Source organism: Nicotiana tomentosiformis, chromosome 5 (assembly GCF_000390325.3).
Source record: "Nicotiana tomentosiformis chromosome 5, ASM39032v3, whole genome shotgun sequence".
NCBI lineage: Eukaryota > Viridiplantae > Streptophyta > Magnoliopsida > Solanales > Solanaceae > Nicotiana > Nicotiana tomentosiformis.
The window spans coordinates 43,378,816-43,399,383 of record NC_090816.1 but is presented as its reverse complement, the minus strand read 5'-3'; the positions used below and the strand labels follow the sequence as shown (position 1 = coordinate 43,399,383).

The 20,568-nt window shown below is 38.6% G+C and overlaps 1 protein-coding gene across 1 annotated transcript; it reads left to right on the top strand.

The window, feature by feature from the left end:
- Nucleotides 1-2,000: 2,000 nt before the first annotated feature.
- On the top strand, nt 2,001-14,256 carry LOC138892251 (uncharacterized). The gene is made up of 8 exons (XM_070175955.1): nt 2,001-2,337; nt 11,216-11,244; nt 11,882-12,109; nt 12,197-12,593; nt 12,729-12,851; nt 13,170-13,313; nt 13,439-13,620; nt 13,708-14,256. The coding sequence occupies exons 1-8, from the start codon at nt 2,001-2,003 to the stop codon at nt 14,254-14,256; spliced, it is 1,989 nt and encodes a 662-aa protein (XP_070032056.1).
- Nucleotides 14,257-20,568: the final 6,312 nt, after the last annotated feature.

Sequence of the window (20,568 nt, the reverse complement as noted above, 5' to 3'; positions counted from 1 at the left end):
AATTTTATTTTAGATACGCTGTAGTTGGTTGTAGTTGTAAATTTATATTGTTATTGTGTAGGATCGAGTTGCACGCCGCAACAGATATTGGTATTATTGTGTGGGATCGGATTGCACGCCACAATGGATCTTGGTATTATTGTGTAGGATTGGGTTGCATGCTGCAACGGTACTTATGAATAATTATGGATCGGGTTGTGCGTCGTAACGCAGAAGACATACTTAACTGCTTTTAATTGTTGTTTCCGTATCCGTGTTGAATTGAAAAGTTGAGAATAAATATTTTTTTGGGGAGCTTTGTTATATTTCCGGTTCTAGTTCTCATGTTATACTTGTTTTCTCTGTTAGTTGTTATTTCATTTATACTCGTTCAGGTTTATAGTGAGTGTCTTGTTTTAGCCTCGTCACTAATTCGTCGAGGTTAGGCTTGGCATTTACAGGGTATACGGGGTCGATTGTACTCATGTTACACTTCTGCACTTCTTGTACATATTCTGGTATTGGTCTCAGCAACGGTTAGTGGAGGCTCGCTCGGATCAACTTTTCACGAAGACTCGAGGAAGAGCTGCATGACAATTGCAGTCACTGAAGTCCCCTTCCTTATCTAGTTTACTGTTTAATTTGTTTCAAACAGTTGTATTTTCATTCAGACATTAGTTGTAGCACTGTTAGAATGCTCATGTACTTGTGACACCAGATTCCGTGATTGGATTAATCAGTGTTTTGAGTTATTATATTTATTTTGGATTTCTATGACTTTATTTCTTATTAAATTGCTTTCACATTAGTTTTAAAATGATTAGTTGTGTATTAATATTGGCTTGCCTAGCAAGTGGATGTAAGGCGCTACCATGGCCCCGCGGTTGGGATTTCGGATCGTGACAAGTTGGTATCATAGCGCTAGGTTGCGTAGGTCTCATGAGTCATGAGCAAAATTAGTAGAGTTTGGAGGATCGGTATGGAGACGTCTATACTTATCTTCCAGAGGCTATAGGTTTTTAGGAAAATTTTACTTCATTCTTTCTCTATCGTGCGATTTTATTCTATTATTGAGTTTGAACCATTATATTCTTGTTCTCTCGCAGATAGCGAGGACACGCACAACATCCACAGCCGAGCCGGAGCCTCAGGTTGCAGCCACTACTAGGGGTAGGGTCTGAAGTAGAGGCAGAGCTCAGCCTAGAGCACGTGCAACATCACCTATTACAAAGCCTCAGATCAAGTAGGAGGAGGAGATACATGTTCAGACTGCACCAGTTCAACCAACTCAGGTCCTGGAGGGGTTCATAGCCACTCATGTACTTCAGGACACCCTAGTCCGCATAGCGGGATATATGGAGAGTATGGCCCAAGATGGTGTATTTCCTGTACTACCAGTCATCTCTCAGGTTGGGGGAGGAACCTAGACTCCCACTACTCATCCTCCGGAGCTGATGACTCCCATATATCAGACTCTGACAGTTCCAACAGTTAGATTAGTTCAGCCTATTATTGCTACATAGCACGGGAATAGGCCTGCTATGTTGTCAAAGGGGTTGAAGAGGTTGGACAAGTTCACCAAGCTCTTCCCTATTAATTTTGGTGGTACACCTTCTGAGGACCCACATGAGTACTTGGACCATTGCCACGAGGTGTCGTGCAACATAGGTATTGCGGAGTCCAATAGAGTCAACTTTGCAGTATTTAAGATGATCAGTTCTGCCAAGAGATGGTGGCAAGTCTATGTTCGAAGCAGACCAGCAGGTTCACTTTCCCTCACTTGGGATTAGTTCTCACAGCGATTCTTGGAGAAGTTAATCCCTTTTACTCTGAGAGAAGACTACCACAACCAGTTTGAGCATCTACAGCAGGGTTAGCATGATTGTTACGGTAGCATGATTGTTACCCACTACGAGACCAGATTTGTGGACCTATCTCGCCATGCAGTTATCTTGATCCCTATTGAGATGGAGAGGGTGAGAGGATTTATATATAGCCTTATTTATGGTATCAGGTTACAGATGGGAAAAGAGACTAAGGATGATATTTCTTTCCCCCTGGTTGTAGAGATTGCTAGACGGATCGAGAAGGTTCGTGGTCAGGGAAGAAAGGCGACCTTTGAGAAGAGGCCTCGTCATTTCGGTGGTTTCAGTGGTGCCTCATCTGGAGGCTGGGGTTCCTTTGGTAGAGGCTATCCTAGTAGGTTGGTACAATCAGTACTTCAGGCATCATATGGTTCTTCGAGCAGTCGTGGTTCTTATGGGTCTCGTCCTGAGCTGCTAGCCTACAATGCACCTTCATCTCCCATTAGTGCACCATCGATTCAGAGTTATCACAGTGGTTATCCGGGCCGTCAGGGTAAGTCCCAGATTCAGCAGCCACACCAGCCAAGAGAGTGCTTTGGGTGTTGACGTACGGGTAATATCAGGAGGTATTGTCCTAGACTTCAGAGTAGTGTGCCACAACAGGGTACTCATGCTATTATTCTGGCATCGGTTGCTCCACCGCCCGCTCAGCCAGCTAGGGGCGGGGTCAGGAAGCTTGAGGTGGCACGAGGATTTGGTCATTTTCTCATTTTAGGAATTGTGGAGCTCAGTCTAAGTCGATTTTTGGAGTGCTTTTCATCCTAATTGAAGAGGTAAGTGAAGTTTGATCACTTTTGATGATAGATATTGATTATTACACCTAGATTATGTGAAATTACGGTGAAATTTGGGGATTTTAGACTATGCTGTTGGAGAGTGGGGTTTGATAATTTGAGGGTTGATTTGTGGTTGGAATTGGATAAAATTAGTATCGCTGGACTCGTATTTGAATGGGTATTTAGAGTTTGTGAAGTTTGATGGATGTTGGAGTGCGGGCCCGCAGTTCATTTTTTAGGTTGACTTTCTGATTTTGATTATAGACCTTAGCTTTATTATTTGTGAAGGAAGTCATGACTGGAATGAAAAGTGCAGACTTGGTCAGTCTATCCATAATGACCCATACTGCCTCAAATCTCCTCAAGGTCTGTGGAAGCCCAACTACAAAATCCATAGTCATACGCTTTTGCTTCCACTCTGAAATATCTAGCCTCTATAGCAAACCACCCAGTCTCTGATGCTCGTACTTTACCTGCTGACAGTTCAAACACCAAGCAACATACTCAACAATATCCTTCTTCATCCTCTATCACTAATAGTGCTGCCTCAAATCATGGTACATCTTCATGGCACCCGGATGAATGGAATACCGAAAATTATGGGCCTGCTCAAGAATCAACTCTCGCAACCCATCCATATTCAGAACACATATCCAACCCTGAAGCCTCAATACCCCACCATCTACAATAGTAACCTCCTTAGCATCACCATATTGCACTGTGCGCTAAGACAAGGACGACCGTGATACAACACAAGCAAGAACCCTGCTAGGCTCCGAAATATCCAACCTCATGAACCTGTTGTCCGAAGCCTTCACATCCAAAGCTAATGTTCTCTCCCCCAACTGGAATAAAAGCAAGACTACCCATGCTCTTGCCTTTCCTACTCAAAGCGTCGGCCACCACATTGGCCTCCCCGGGATGATAAAGAATGGTGATATCATAGTTCTTTAGTAGCTCTAACCACCTTCGTTGCCTCAAGTTCAAATCCTTTTTCTTGAATAGTTGCTAGAGACTCCGGTGATCCGTGAACACCTCACGGGACAAGCAATAAAAATAGTGCCTCCAAATCATGAGCGCGTGAATAATGGATGCTGATGGTAGGCTAGAATTACATATTTTAGTCGCTTATTGTACTCTAATTCACTGCACTTTACTTGTATTTGAGCTTTAGTTGGTAGTGTTTTGCACTTATTATATGTTTGATACCTTGCAGGAAGTGATTCTGAGTTAAAAATATAATTTGGAACTAAATCGAACAATGTGGAGCTTTAAAGTCTGAGTAAAAGCCCAAAGAATTAATCTGGGATCGAAAACCAAGTTTATATAAGAAAAATAAAAGAAAAGAATGCCAAAAGGGTGGAATAAGGCTGCCACGTGAAATGGCTTTGCAAATGTGCAATAGAAGTAATTAAAGAATCTTAACTTGATTAACATTATGAATTTACCAACTACAACGAGGTGTTGGACGTCGTGTCCAGTGAAGTTGTTGGCAATTTTGTTGTTAGGCAATATTGTGCATCTCTCTGAATTTTTCCATTAGTGCGTCGTGCTGGGCGGCGCGGCAGTGCTATTGTGTTGTTGTCCATCAGAACGTGCTCTCTGGATTTCCCCACTAATGCCTCGTATGGCATGTCGCCCCATGCGGCGCGCCAGTGTATGTTTTACAGAGTAAATATCCTATTTCGGTCAAGAAAAGGTGATTTCGTCTGGACCCGACCCTACTTAGTATAAATATATAAAAAACGTTATTTTCTGGACTTTTGACACATATTCGACCTAAGGAGGCTAAGGAGGAGCTGTAAGAATACGAGAACAAGGATTTTATCATTCTTTCCTCACTCAAGACACGAGTATGGATTGAATTTATGTTTTCCTATACTTTGACTTTATTTGTGATGAATTTCTCCATATCTATGGAGTAGCTCTCTTTAGGGTTTGATGGATTTGGTGTATTGATGATTTTTTGTGGATTATAACTCTAATTTTATGTATTGAAGTATTGTTGGATGATTTAACTGTTACATCTATATTCACTTGTTCATGTAATCGAGAGAGGCATAACTTGTGATATTTTTGCATTATATTGTTGGTGAGTTCATTAATTCTTCTTAGTAATCGAAAGAGACTAGTTGAATTATTGATTAAACCTAGTTAGGAGAATAATCGAAAGAGGTTTTTCTAAAGACCAATCCACTACGCATTCTTGCATATCTTTACGTGCTTAAATTAGTTTATCTCGTGAGGTTGAGACTTAATCGAGAGAGGAGTTTCTACTAATCGTTTGAACTAATAATGTAGTGAATTTGAGAGACTTCACTTGAACATTAGAAGTAAATTATCTAAAGTTAGATCCCAACCAATTGTCATTAATCAATAGCTTTAGATTCTTAGTTAATTTTAGTAGAAATCATATAAATCTCAATTGTTGATCATCTTGATAGCAACCAAGCTAAAAACTACGAGAATACTGTTTAAATCCAATCCATGTAGATATGATATTATACTATACTATATTTGATTAGAAAGCATAATTTAAGTATGTGTTTCGAGCTCGTCAAATTTTGTGCTAGCTCCAAATCATGCACTAGGTAGTTTTTTGCTCGTGGGGATTTAACTGACGCGAAGCATAAGCAATCACCATACAATCCTGCATCAATACACACCCATGCCAACCCGTGAAGCATCGTAGTAGATTGTATAAGAACCCGATCCTGAAGGCAAAATCAGAACTGGAGTTATAGTCAAGGTAGTCTTGAGCTTCTGAAAGCTCTCCTCACACTCATTAGACCACCAGAATAGGGCACCCTTTTGCGTCAATCTAGTCAACGAGGCTGCTATAGAGGAAAATCCCTCCACAAAACAGCGATAATACTCAGCCAACCCAAGGAAACTCCGGATCTCTATAGCAGTAAAAGATCTAGGCCAACTCTGAACTACCTCAATCTTCTTTGGATACACCTTAACCCCCTCACTAGACACCACATGACCCAAAAATACTATTGTATCTAACCAAAACTCACACTTGGATAATTTAGCATATAGCTTCATCTCCATCAAATTCTAGAGCACGATCCTCAAATGCTACTCATGATCCTCCCGGTTGCGAGAATACACCAATACATCATCAATAAACACAATAACGAAGGAATCTATATAGGGCTGAAACACGTTGTTCATCAAGTGCATGAAAGCTGCTAGGCCATTGGTCAGCCTAAAAGACATTACCAAGAACTCATAATGGCCATAACGGATCCTGAAAGCCGTCTTAGAAATATCTAAATCTCTAATCTTCAACTGATGATACCACGATCTCAAATCAATCTTCGAGAATACCCTAGCACCCTGATGTTGGTCGAATAAATCATCAATACGCGATAGTGAATACTTGCTCTTGATAGTAACCTTGTTCAACTGCGTGTAGTCAATGCACGTCCTCATAGAATCATCTTTCGTCTTCACAAATAACACATGTCACCCCAAGGTGACACACTAGGATTGATGAAACCCTTATCAAGCAATTCTTGTAGTTACTCCTTCAATTCCATCAACTCCACTAGTACCATATTATATAGTGGAATAGAGAAAGACTGAGTGCCTGACACCAAATCAATACTAAAATCAATATCCCTGCCGGGTGGCATACTCAGCAGGTCTGCATCAAACACATTTGAGAACTCCCTCATTATTGGAACTGACTCAACAATAGGAGTATCAACACTAGCACCTCTCACGAAGGCCAGATACACCAAATACCCCTTTTTAACCATCCGTTAAGCCTTTAAGTATGAAATCACTCTACTGGGAGTGACCAACCGAACCTCTCCACTCCACCCTAGGCAACCCCGGTATCGCCAACGTCACGGTCTTAGCGTGACAATCAAGAATAACATAATACGTAAATAGCCAATCCATACCCAAAATTACCTCAAAATCAACCATGCTGAGCAATAAAAGATCAACTCTTGTCTCGTAACCCCTAATGGTAACCACACACAACCGATATACACAATCCACCACAATAGAATCACCCACCGATATAGATACATGAACAGGTATATCTAAAGAATCATGAGGCATATTGAAATAATGAGCAAAGTATGATGACAAATATGAATAAGTGGAACCAGAATTAAATAACAATTAAGCATCCATGTAACACATGGAAATAATACTTGTGATCACGCAAGTTGATGAGCACGCAACCTTATATAGATTATTAAGGGCGGCTATAAAGTACTAATTTATGATGTGGGATCATTCTGTTCCTAAAAGGGTATAACTTGCTAAGGCGACCACAAGAAATCGTTACCAGCATAGACTCGGTAGCCATCTTCAGAAAGGAATCAAATATGCATAGATGACCTCCTTGAAGGATTTGGATAATGTTGGTGTGGGATTACAACTTCTTTTGGAATCATAACTAATTTAAAGTCTTACTCCCTTTGTTTCAATTTAAATGATTTAATTTGACTTAGCACAAAGTTTATAAATAAAAAAAAAACTTTTGAAACATGTAGTCTTAAAAGTTTAAGGGGCAAAAGCGTTGTGGGATTATAATATTTGTGTGGCTATAAAAGCTTTTCATTAAAGGTAAAATGGATAAAATAAAAAAATTTAAGTTAAATTATTTCTAAATATAGAAAGTGGGCAAAAGCTTTGTGGGATTTCTTTTTAGATTATTTATTTAGGTCTAATAGATATGGATTAAATAAATAAGTCAAAATCCATTAGACTAGCCCACTTAATTGAGCTATGAGGGATGAGTTCACCTCATTAAGCCCAAGATGTCGTCTTTCTAGAGGTCTAGTTTGGTACCACATGTCAGATGACATGACATGTTAAGTCAAATGAAAGAGCCAATAGAATCATGCCAAATGTCAAAATAACAAGTCATGCCAAATCAAATTAAAAGTTCAATAAAATTGTGCCACATATACAAGTAACATTTTTTGACCAATTAAAAGCAGCCTTGTCACTGCGTCAATCTGATTGGTCGGTGATTTAAGCCTACCAATATACTCAAAGAAAAATGTTTGTCTTCATCACAACTCTTCTATCCCACAATAATAAACAAGGGTCTTCATAACTCAAAAAAAGAACGTAAAACTCATAACAGGAATCAAGAGAAAGCCCGTGGATCAAAAGCCGTTGATTTCTCTACAAGCATTCAAGCATTCTAAAGATTAAATATCAAAATGAAGATTCAAGAATAAGCTGTAAGCCCTTGGATTAAAGTACATAATATTCGAGATCAAGCTACAAACCTTGTCAACTTTTTGTAATATTATGGATTTTTTTTATTTCAATATATAATATAATGGCCACTAGGCAGCCTGCCTAGTGGTATATTTGCTTTAAAAAAAAACTGCAAGCCTTTGGATTAAAATACGTCAAGAGCATGATCATGCTTCAAGCACTTATATTAAAATAAAATAAAATTCAAGATCAAGCTTGAAGTCTCTTTTATTTATTTTTGAAGAAGAATCAGAGGATTTATACAAAATGTAATACTCATTATTGTCAAGATCAAGCTTGAGACTACTACAATTGTTGTAATATTTTTCAGTTCTGATATTATTTTCTTGACGCGAATTTTATTGTCTACAACACCCTAACTCTATTTCCATCATTAGCGATAGGTTTGCACGCCCTAACTCGATCTCCATCAGTGGAAGGTTTAAATTAAAGACGGTGGCACTCAGAACGTAACCTTCAAATTTTGGATCCGCATATGATATAGTATAATAGGAAAAAAAATTACATTTTAAACATGTTTTTTCTAGTTTCTAGTAATGGCCTAATCAACCTTAGTAGTCTTGCAAGGCTAATGAGCACTTCCTTTTCCTACTATTCTGTTACACCAAGAAAATAAAGAGGACTGGAAAAGCTTTTAGGAGATTGAACATTGAGCTGGTCCAGTTCGGTATACGAAATCGTCGATATTGTATCAATGCCTAAAGCAGAGTAAAGAGGGAACAGATGCGGATTCTTCTTCTTCCTTTTTTCTTTTCCAAGCGAACGGATTGAGATCTGAAACCAATTTTCATTCTACAACTAATTATCTCTGTATTATGATGATCGTAGTGGCGCTTATAAGATTTAGAATTTCTTAAACTGTATGCTTATGCTGCAAAATTCCATTGAATAAGACATTCGAAATCTTTTAAATCATCTCCTTTTGGTCCAAACCCCTTAGGGGCCAATTGGTTTGAGGGACAAGAGATTATAATCTCGGGATTAAATTCGGGATTAGTTTATCCATGTTTCCTAGGATTTTTAATTTCAAAGTACTATCTTAGGATTATTTATATCATAATTGAAGTATTATTTTTATCTCACACTCTATGTGGGATAATAATTCCAAGACTAATAACCACTCGATTAAACACCAAATTAACACATTTGCCTTTCTCCAAAACTCTTCTGCCAAAGTCCTTTAAGAAACCTAAGTTTAAAACTGAAAATAAAATTTATCCACTTTATCTTGTTTAAAATAATAATTTATATTGTACACCATATATTCCGTTTGTAGTCATGAAGTAAATATTTACCAATAAAAATATGCCCACTAATTAGTTATTTTATTATTTATTTATCCTCAAAATCGGATAACAATTAAATTTGTAAATGGTTTTAAGGATATGCGGATTAATTTGATACAAAACGATAAATTGAGTTAGAATGGACAAATAGAGATACAGTAAAACCACGCAAGGAGGATGATTCCAGCCTTATTGAAACATTCACCCTCGATCCGGGCTCACAGTGGACAATATTGATGAATGAAAGAAAGAGCTTACAATAACAGTGAAAATAGTAGTATATTGCTTTAGAATGCGTGTTACAATGTGTTTAATGAATTATGAGACCACCTTTATATAGTAGGGGAATCCTACTCTAAGTACAACTATATAAATATAAAAGGTAAAAAATCTTCTGTTTAACTGATTACCGGTTCTACATTGATACGTGCCGAGATCCATGTAATACCCTATATTTTTTTTATAAGGGTGTATTGGTCATTAGCAAAATAATAATAATAATAATAATAATAATAATAATAATAATAATAATAATAATAATAATAATAATAATAATAATAAGAAACTAACTAATAAAAACAAAATAAATCAAAAAGAAAAGAAAAGAAAAAAAGGGATAAGTAAAGAAAAGGGCCGAAGCCCATCTGCCAAAAGAAAGGGGAAAAAGGCAGCTTGCTGCTAAGACAAACAGAAGCTACGAAGGATTTCAGAAAAAAAAAAAAAAAAAAGAATTTGAACGAAGCAGAAAGCTTCAGTAAACAAAAAAAAAACGAGCAGACGAAAAAAGAAAGAAAGAAAAGAGAAAAGAAGGAGGAAGAAGTTGGTGCAGTGCATTGGAACTATAGCTATAACTGTTGAGGAATCTTATGCACCGATTGAGTCTTACGGGTAATACTTGAGCTACTTTTTCTGATAGATTTTAATTTCGTTTCCAATGATCGAAAGGTTCTACAGAGTAATAGAAATTACAGTAGTTCATTCACGTAATTGAGAATTTTCTTCCTGAAGAATCCATAGAACTTTATGAAATTGGGTTAATAAATAATATGAATAGGTTGGAGTTGATAGATTAGTAACTCATCCCGTGGGTAAATATAATTCGGCGGATTAGGAGTCAAATATGAAACCTCGAGGGTAGGGCATTCTAAATTAGCTATGAATTAGCCTAAACATGAAAATTAACATGAAATCAATATTATGTAATTATAGATTGATTGAAGGAAATTGTATGAATTGCTCGAGGTGAAGCATTTGGTATTTCGGTGCGAGTACCGTGAGTAGTAATCTTACCACAATTTGTGTTTTCATATCTTGCATGATTTACGCATGATTTTTAATATGAATACGTTACCGATTATTTTGAGGTGTATGTGGGACAAGTCTTTTACTCGATATGATACCGAAATAGTTATTTGAGATGATTACTATTGTTTTAAATATTTTCGTTGTCACTAGATCTGTTTTACCGTTATTTGAATTTACTGTTATCGAAATGAAATTACATGATTTGATAAGAAAATAAATGCCCTATATTATTTTAAAATATTTTCCTATGAGTATATACGTATACACAGATAAGTATAAATGATAGTAGACTTTGAAGGATCCCGTAGCTAAAGGCGGGTTCGTTAGACCTGGTTTACCTTGTAATTACCGATTACCGTTACAGCCCTCGCTAGTGAGAAGGTAGAACTAGCATACCGTTACCGATTTTCCTCGAGTAGGGACTACCATTATATTTGACTTATTGCGAAGAAGTCCACAGTTATACCGATTACATGATCCGTTCATTGAAACCTCACAAATATGAATATTGATATTATACAGTGGTTATCGAGCTTATTACTGAATTGTTAATTGTATTATACTACAAGAAAAACATGATGAGACTGAAAATTATTTATTGTTTCTGAAAGGACATTTTTATGTTATTTTCTATTTGATATACTAGCATATTTTCTGACTTGTCCCCAATAAAAATGATTTTGGTTAAGTATTATTACTCACTGAGCTAACGACTCATTCCCCGCTAACTTTTTTTTTTTTACAGAGACAGCAGTTGACGCGAGCGAGGATTTCGTTAATTAGAGCGCACAGGTTGATAGTTCTTGGTGAGCAAGCCTCGCACTTGTTCGCGTGGGCGGAGATTTTATTTATTGTTATGGTCTTTTCTTTGAACTCTTAGAGTCTCTCCATAGTCATTCTTTTAGCGTCATGAGTATCCTTTCGTTATTATAGACTTATGATGAGTATTGCACTTTCTTATCGAAATTGGAGATAAATTAGTATTTCTGGTTGTTAGTGGGTTGATTAGTAATTGGAGACTTGTTTTGGTTAATTGATAAGTTGTCGATTGTTGGGTTTGATATTAGGATAGTTGGTTGTTGATTTTGAGATAGGAAAATTTTTGGATAGCCCAAAACAGGGGAAACTCTGTCTATTTTTCTGTAAAATACCGACGAGGTTTACTTGGGGGCACTTGCTCCTGAGTGCCGGTCTTGATTCTAAATTGGGTCGTGACAAAGCTGGTATCAGAGCTTAGGCTTTAAGTCCCGAGTCATGGAGCAATATTTAGTAGAGTCTTGTCCATGGGTATGTAGGCGTCCATACTTATGATCTTGAGGCTACTCAACATCTAGGAATGTTTTCCCTTCTTTCATTGTTGATCGTGCCCTGAGATAACTTGATATTTGACTTTGGAGTATTTCTTTCGCAGATGGCTAGGACACGCACACCCTCATCTGCTGGACGTGATGCTGGACGTGGTACTAACCGGGGTGGCGGTCAAATTGGGGTTCATCAAACTAGAAGACAGGCTGCTCCTCAACCTAAAGTTGGGAACATGGGCCAACCCCAAGCTACTATGCCAGATCAAGTACAAGAACAAGGGGTTCAGGATGCTCCATCACTAGTGCCAACTGTTGTACTTATTGTTGCCTTACCTGTAGACCCAGTGGCAAGGTTATTGAATGTTTTATAGGCATTGGTGCCTACTCAGGGTGGAAGTTCAGCTCCTCAGACTACTTTATAGACACAAGCACCTGCACAGACTCAGATTTTCGAAAATAAGGAAGTATCCCTACAAGAGTTCCTAAAATTGAAATCACCAAAATTCACAGGTTTTGATAATTTAGCAGATCCTCAAAGTTTCTTGGATGGGAAACTCAAGTCATTACGTGCTCTAGGATGTTCTAGTGAGAGAGCCGTGGAGCTCGTAACATACAAACTAGAGGATACGGCTAATACATGGTATAAAACTGTGTTGCTAGGAAGGCCAGCAGGAGCAACACCACTGACATGGGAAGAGTTCACTAAGTTGTTCATGAATCATTTTCTTCCAGATAGCCTGATGCAAAAATATGCTAGAGACTTTGAGAGAACGGTTCAGACTCCAGATATAGATGTGTCAACATATAACACCAAGTTTTGTAAGCTGGCTAGATATGCTCCTTAATTAGTGCCTACCGAAGAAGCTCAAGTTCAGAGGTTTGTTGATGGGTTGGTTGGTCGTCTATACACTACAGTAGCCCCACAGATGAAGACTTTTTCCTACTCTGATATAGTCGATCTTGCTAGAAAGACTGAAAACAAGGGACGTGATGAGCGTGCAGCTAGTGATTTACGTAAGAAGGCCAAGACAGTGGGATCTTTCAGTGGAGGTTTTGATGAAAATTGCAGAGCAGGAAGTAAGGGATAGCAGCAACAGGGTTCTCAGACAGGGACACACTTGTCTTCACAGTCCACATACATGCCACATTACAGACAGGGTACTAGGGGACCATCATTATCTGGACATCGTAATTCTGGGCAGATATATGCCATTACTCTAGTCTGTCAGACCTGTGGTAGATCACATTTGGGCCAGTGTCGTATTCTGACTGGAGAGTTCTTTCGGTGTGTCTAGTTGGGACATCACTTGAGGGATTTCCCTCAGCCTCTGAGGAATTTCAGCCAAGCTTCTATTCAGTTAGTTGCACCTACTCAGACCACTCGTAATACTTCAGGTGCTACAGGTACAGGAAATAGAGGTCGAGGTGCTGGAGATCGTGCTACTGTGAATCAAGGACAAGGGAATGCTGGTAGAAGACGGGTGAGAGTTTTTGCATTTACTAGACAGGATGCTCAGGCCTCGAATGTTGTGGTTACAGGTATTCTGTCTGTTCATTTGATGCACTTGTGTTGATTGATCCGGGATCTACTCACTCCTATGTGTACTTGTAATTTGCTTTGATGTTTAGTAGATAACCTGAGCTATTGAATGATCCTTTTCTAGTTGCTACTCCTATTGGAGAGTCTCTATTAGCTGAACACGTGTATCGTGCTTGCCAGATTTGGGTTGAGGGTAGAGATACTCTAGCTGACCTTATTGTACTTGATATGATTGACTTTGACATGCTGATGGGAATGGATTGGTTATCTTCTTGCTATGCTATCGTCGATTGTCATGCAAAGATAGTTAAGTTTGAGATACCAAACGAACCTAGTTGTGTTCTAAAAGTGGGTCAGGTTCCAAAGACTTGCAAAGTTATATCTTTTATGTAGGCTCAACGAATTCTAAAGAAAGGTTGCTTGGGTCTCTTAGCTATTGTAAATGACACAAGAAAGGAAACAGTTAGTATAGAAAATGTACCAGTAGTGAGAGAATTTTCTGATGTATTTCCTAAGGATTTACCAGGATTGCCTCTAGTACGAGAAATAGATTTTGGTATTGATTTGCCACCTTACACACAACCCATATTGATACCCCCATATCGAATGGAACCAGCAGAGTTGAGGGAGCTAAAGCAACAGTTGCAGGATTTGCTAGATAAGGTTTTTATAAGACCTAGTGTATCACCATGGGGTGCACCAGTACTGTTCGTAAAGAAGAAAGACGGATCCCTGAGAATGTGTATTGACTACAGGCAGTTGAACAAGATAACAATACGCAATAAATATCATTTGCCTTGTATAGATGACATGTTTGATCAGTTACAAGGAGTTTCCCACTTTTCAAAGATTGACCTCCGTATCATCAACTTAGAATCAAAGATGAAGATATTTCTAAGACTGCTTTCAGAACTCGATGCAGGCACTATGAGTTTCTTGTGATGCCTTTCGGACTGACTAATGCTCCAGCTGCATTCATAGATTTAATGAATAGGGTGTTCAAGTCATTTCAGGATAGATTTGTCATAGTATTTATTGATGATATCCTGATATATTCTCGTAGCCAAGGAGAACACGAGAATCATCTCAGGAATGTGTTGCAAACATTGCGAGAACATCGGCTTTATGCTAAGTTATCAAAGTGTGAATTTTGGCGAGACTCAGTAGCATTTTTGGGGCATGTTGTATCCAAAGATAGAATTATGGTAGATCCTAAGAAGACAGAAGTTGTGCAGAACTGGCCCAGACCCACTTCTCCTACAGAGATTCATAGCTTTTTAGGTTTGGCAGGCTATTATAGGCGTTTTGTGCAGGATTTCTCCAGAATAGCAGCGCCGCTGACCAAGCTAACACAGAAAAATGGAAAGTTTCAGTGGACGCAGGAATGTGAGCAGAGCTTTCAAAAACTCAAAACATGTTTGACAACTGCACCAATATTAGCCTTACCATCAGGTTCCGGAGGATTTACGGTATTCTGTGACACATCGAGGGTGGGATTAGGATGTGTTTTCATGCAAAATGGTCGTGTTATTTCTTATGCTTCGAGACAATTGAAAAAGCACGAGCAAAACTATCCTACATATGATTTGGAGATGGCTGTAGTGGTATTTGCTCTAAAATTTTGGAGGCATTATTTATACGGCGAAACTTGTGAGATTTATAGTGACCATAAAAGTCTGAAGTATATCTTCCAACAGAGAGATCTGAATCTTCGGTAGCGTCGATGGATGGAACTACTCAAAGACTATGACTATTCTATTTTGTATTATCCTGGAAAAGCCAATGTGGTGGCTGATGCATTGAGCAGAAAATCTATAGGGAGTTTGGCACATATAGCTCCTGTAAAGAGACTTTTGGCCAAAGATATTCAAAGACTAGAAGATACAAGTATCAAATTTGGTGTCAGAAATTAAGAGGCATTGTTGTCTTGTGCTCAGGATAAGTCTTCATTAGTTGAGCGCATTAAGGCCACCCAATATGAGGATGAGCGATTATGCAAATACAGAGATAAAGCCTTAGCTGGTAAAAGCAAGGATATGATTGTTGAAAGTGATGGTGTTCTTCGATTGGGTGACAGGCTATGTGTAGCAAACGTAGATGGGTTGAGACATGCTATTCTTGAAGAAGCCCACAACTCTAGATACAATATACATCCTGGATCCACAAAAATGTATCATGACCTAAAGCAATTTTATTGGTGGGAAGGTATGAAGAAAGATGTTGCTAACCTTGTTTCTAGTTGTTTGACTTGTCAGCAGGTCAAGGCTGAGCATTAGCGACCAGCATGACTACTATAATAAATTGAGATTCCGAAGTGGAAATGGGAAAGAATTACTATGGATTTTGTCACCGGGCTACCACGAACCCTTAGAGGTTATGACTCTGTATGGGTGATTGTAGATCGACTGACAAAATCAGCATACTTTTTGCCAGTGAAGACTACATATGGTGGAGTGAGGTATGCACAAATATTTATGAACAAAATTGTCCGACTTCACGGAGTTACAATATCCATCATCTCTGATAGAGGATCACAATTTACCTTACACTTTTGGAAATCTTTTCAAGAAGCATTGGGTACACGACAAGAGCTTAGCACTGCATTTCATCCATAGACAGACGGGCAGTCTGAACGTACTATACAGATCTTGGAGGATATGTTTAGAGCTTGCATTCTTGAGTTTGAAGGTAGTTGGGACGCTTATCTACCTTTAGCTGAATTTGCTTACAATAATAACTTCCAGTCCAGTATTCAAATGGCACCATACGAAGCATTGTATGGTAGAAGATGTTGTTCTCCTATCGGATGGTTTGAAGCTGGTGAGACTAACTTATTGGGACCTGACTTAGTACAAGAAGCTATGGACAAAGTCCAGTTGATCAGACAGAGATTGCTTACAGCTCAAAGCAGATAAAAATCTTATGCGGATAAGAGAAGAAGAGACTTAGCGTTCGCAATTGGAGACAAAGTGTTTCTACGAGTCTCTCCTATGAAAGGTGTGATTCGGTTTGGGAAAAGAGGCAAACTGAGCCCCACGTTTATAGGACCGTATGAGATACTAGACCGAGTGGGAGCTGTGGCTTATCATTTGGCACTTCCTCCTGAGTTGTCCTTTATTCATCCAGTGTTTCATATCTCAATGCTAAGAAAATATATATCAGACATATCTCAGGTGCTTGAAGTACCTACTATACCGATTGATAAGAAGTTGTCTTACGAGGAGGAGCCGATGGCTATTGTTGATAGGCAAGTAAGGAAGCTATGGTCAAAAGAAATTACGTTCGTGAAATTCTTATGGAGAAATTATACCGTTGAAGAAGCTACTTGGGAAGTAGAAAAAGATATGCAAGCGAAGTATCCCTATTTATTTTAGTCTACAGGTATGCACTTGTTGTAAATTCGGAGACCGAATTTCATAAGGTAGGGAGGATGTAATACCCTATATATTATTTTTATAATGGTGTATTGGTCATCAGCAAAATAATAATAATAATAATAATAATAATAATAATAATAATAATAATAATAATAATAATAATAATAATAATAATAATAATAATAATAATAATAATAATAATAAGAAACTAACTAATAAAAAGAAAGAAAAAAGAAAAAAAGAAAAAAAGGGATAAGTAAAGAAAAGGGTCGAAGCCTATCTGCCAAAAGAAAGGGGAAAAGGGCAGCTTGCTGCTAAGACAAACAGAAGCTACGAAGGGTTTCAGAAAAAAACAAATTTTGAACGAAGCAGAAAGCTTCAGTAAACGGAAAAAAACAAACAAAAACGAGCAGAGGAAGAAAGAAAGAAAAGAGAAAAGAAGGAGGAAGAAGTTGGCGCAGTGCGTTGGAACCATAGCTATAACTATTGAGGAATCTTAAGCACTGATTGAGTCTTACGGGTAATACTTGAGCTTCTTTATCTGGTAGATTTTAATTTCATTTCCAATGATCGAAAGGTTCTACAGAGTAATAGAAATTACACTAGTTCATTCACGTAATTGAGAATTTTCTTCCTGAAGAATCCATAGTACTTTATGAAATTGGGTTAATAAATCATATGAATAGGTAGGAGTTGATAGATTAGTAATTACTCATCCCGTGGGTAAATATAAATTGGCGAATTAGGAGTCAAATATGAAACCTCGAGGATTGGGCATTCTAAATTAGCTATGAATTAGCCTTAATATGAAAATTAACATGAGATCGATATTATGTAATTATAGATTGATTGGAGGAAGTTGCATGAATTGCTCGAGGTGAAGCATTTGGTATTTCGGAACGAGTACTGTGAGCAGTAATTTTACCGCAATTTGTGTTTTCTTATCTTGCATAATTTACACATGATTTTTAATATGAATACGTTATCAATTATTTTGAGCTGCATGTGGGACAAGTCATTTACTCGATATGATACCAAAATAGTTATTTGAGATGATTACCATTATTTTAAATATTCCCGTTGTCACTAGATCTGTTTTACCGTTACTTGAATTTACTGTTATCGAAATAAAATTACATGATTTGATAAGAACCGAAATGCCCTATATTGTTTTAAAATATTTTCCTATGAGTATATATGGATACACAGACAAGTATAAATGGGAGTAGACTTTGAAGGATCCCGTAGCTAATGGCGGGTTCGTTAGACCTGGTGCACCTTGTAATTACCGATTACCGTTACAGCCATCGCTAGTGGGAAGGTAGAACTAGCATACCGTTACCGATTTTCCTCGAGTAGGGACTACCATCGTATTTGACTTCTTGCGAAGAAGTCCATAGTTATATCGATTACATGATCCGTTCATTGAAACCTACCAAATGTGAATATTGATATTATACAGTGGTTACCGAGCTTATTACTGAATTGTTAATTATATTATACTACAAGAAAAATATGATGAGACTGAAAATTATTTATTATTTCTGAAAGAACATTTTTATGTTATTTTCTATTTGATATACTAGCATGTTTTCTGACTTATCCCAAATAAAAACGGTTGTGGTTAAGTGTTATTACTCACTGAGCTCGTGACTCATTCCCCGCTAATTTTGTTTTTACAAATACAATAGTTGACATGAGCGAGGATTCGTTAATTAGAGCGCATATGTTGACAGTTCTTGGTGAGCCTCACACTTGTTCGCGTGGACGGAGATTTTTTCTTATTGTTATGGTATTTTCTTTGAACTCTTAGAGTCGCTCCATAGTCATTCTTTTAGCGTCATGAATATCCTTTCGTTATTATAGACTTATGATGAGTATTGCACTTTCTTATCGAAATTAGAGATAAATTAGTATTTCTAGTTGTTAGTGGGTTGATTAGTAATGGTGGACACTTGTTTTGGTTAATTGATAAGTTGTCGATTATTTGGTTTGATATTAGGATGGTTGGTTGTTGATTTTGAGACAGGAAAATTTTTGGATAGCCCAAACACAGGGAAAACTCTGTCCGTTTTTATGTAAAATACCAATGAGGCTTACTTGGGGGCACTTGCTCCTAAGTGTCGGTCATGATCCTAAATTGAGTCGTGACAATCCATGATGTGATATCCGGCCAGTCGCGGATATTACGGCCTTCTGTTTGCCATTTATGATTGCCCTACAATGTTCTCCGAAGCCTTTCAAGATTTGGATCGATCTCGAATCATGACCCCGATATTCTCGAGGGCAGACAACGTGCCCCCGGACTCTGACTCGATGAGACCTTTGCTTCGATTCTCATCCTTCACAATCATATCTTGAGATCGTTTTACCCTGTTGGAGGTCGGAATGTATCATGAGCTTGATTTTTCCCCGCATACAGATAGTCCCCTCGTTTCTCGAAGAGCAAGCTGACGAGAAAAGACATGAGCATCCTGATTCTTTCTTTAATACGCAGTGACATAAACGACAAAAAGCCCGAAACGTTTCGTCAGTCATGCCATAATGGCATTAAATTCACGTCAGCCATCGGTCGGCTGTCCCTAGAGGCTAAATGTCGCATAACCACTATAAATAACCCCTCATTTATTCATTATTTACTTTATATCAAATTGTCTACCCTCGTACCCTCAGGATTTCAGTACTCTTTTTCACATTCTAGCATTTTTACCTCTGTTACTCGAGATTCCTTTGCAAAAATTTCTACTCATCATCCATTCAAGCCAACAGGTCTGAGCTTCCAGCTTTTAACCTTTCTCTATCTCCTTCAAGCTTTACCCTATAACAATGGCAAAAACCTCAAAATTTGTTCCCCAAAAGGTCGTTTCTACCTCCCAAATGACTACCGAAACCAATGAAACCACTTCCGGTGTGGTCGACCTCAAGAAATCCGCTCCTAACGTGGTCATCGATGAACCGGCTCCTGAACCTCCCTTGAAGATGTTCATTCCCGGGTGTTGTTCGATCGCTGATGACCTAAAGGTCAAGAAAACCTCTTCGGTGCAGGGTCGGTGTGAGGAGTCATCGAGATATATTTTCTCGATCACGGATGATGATCTCCCTTTAGTCCGAAAGGACTGCAACTGGGCCGAAAAATACATAGTGGTCCCCGACTGTGAGGAGGCCATTACTACACACGTTGAGGGATACCTAAGTGTCTATACTTATCCCTTTACACTGGGCCCAGTGGATTCGGTCATCATAGACTTCTGCAAGAGGTATGAGGTATGTCTCGGCTAGATCCACCCCTCGTTATGGAGGATCGTAATCCTCCTTCGATTTTTTTTAACAAGATCTAGATCATCTGCTCCGTTTGTACAGTCCCCGAATCTTCCGATGGGGACTGATAAAGCTCGTGCGCCGGGCTAGCAAGGCCCCATTCTCAAGCATCGATGAAGATCGGGATCAAGGTTAGCAGGGACATTTTGTCCGGGTGAGGACCTTGGACTTGATTCCGGCCGAATCTAGGCCATTCCCCGAGAAGTGGAATGCATCACGTAAGTACAACTTCTTTTTCAATTCGATTTCAAGCTCATCTCCCTTTTTCCTCATTGGTGTTTGTGGTGGCGCAACTGTTGCTCGAGTCCCGAATGTCGTTCCTCGGTTAAAGGAATGGATCGAAGGCATTGTCTCACAGATGCCCTATTCCGAGCGCTCATGGCGCAAAATTTCGAAGGGCCTTTGGGAGGCCCGTTCCCATGGTAAGATCGCTTTCCTGAATAGGTTGCGCTATGCATTTTCTTCTAGCATCACGTTCTTATTATTTTTTCTTTACTTATATTTTACAGGTTTGCCTAAGGCTATCGAGCTTAGGATCTCGGCTGGGGATGAGGACTTA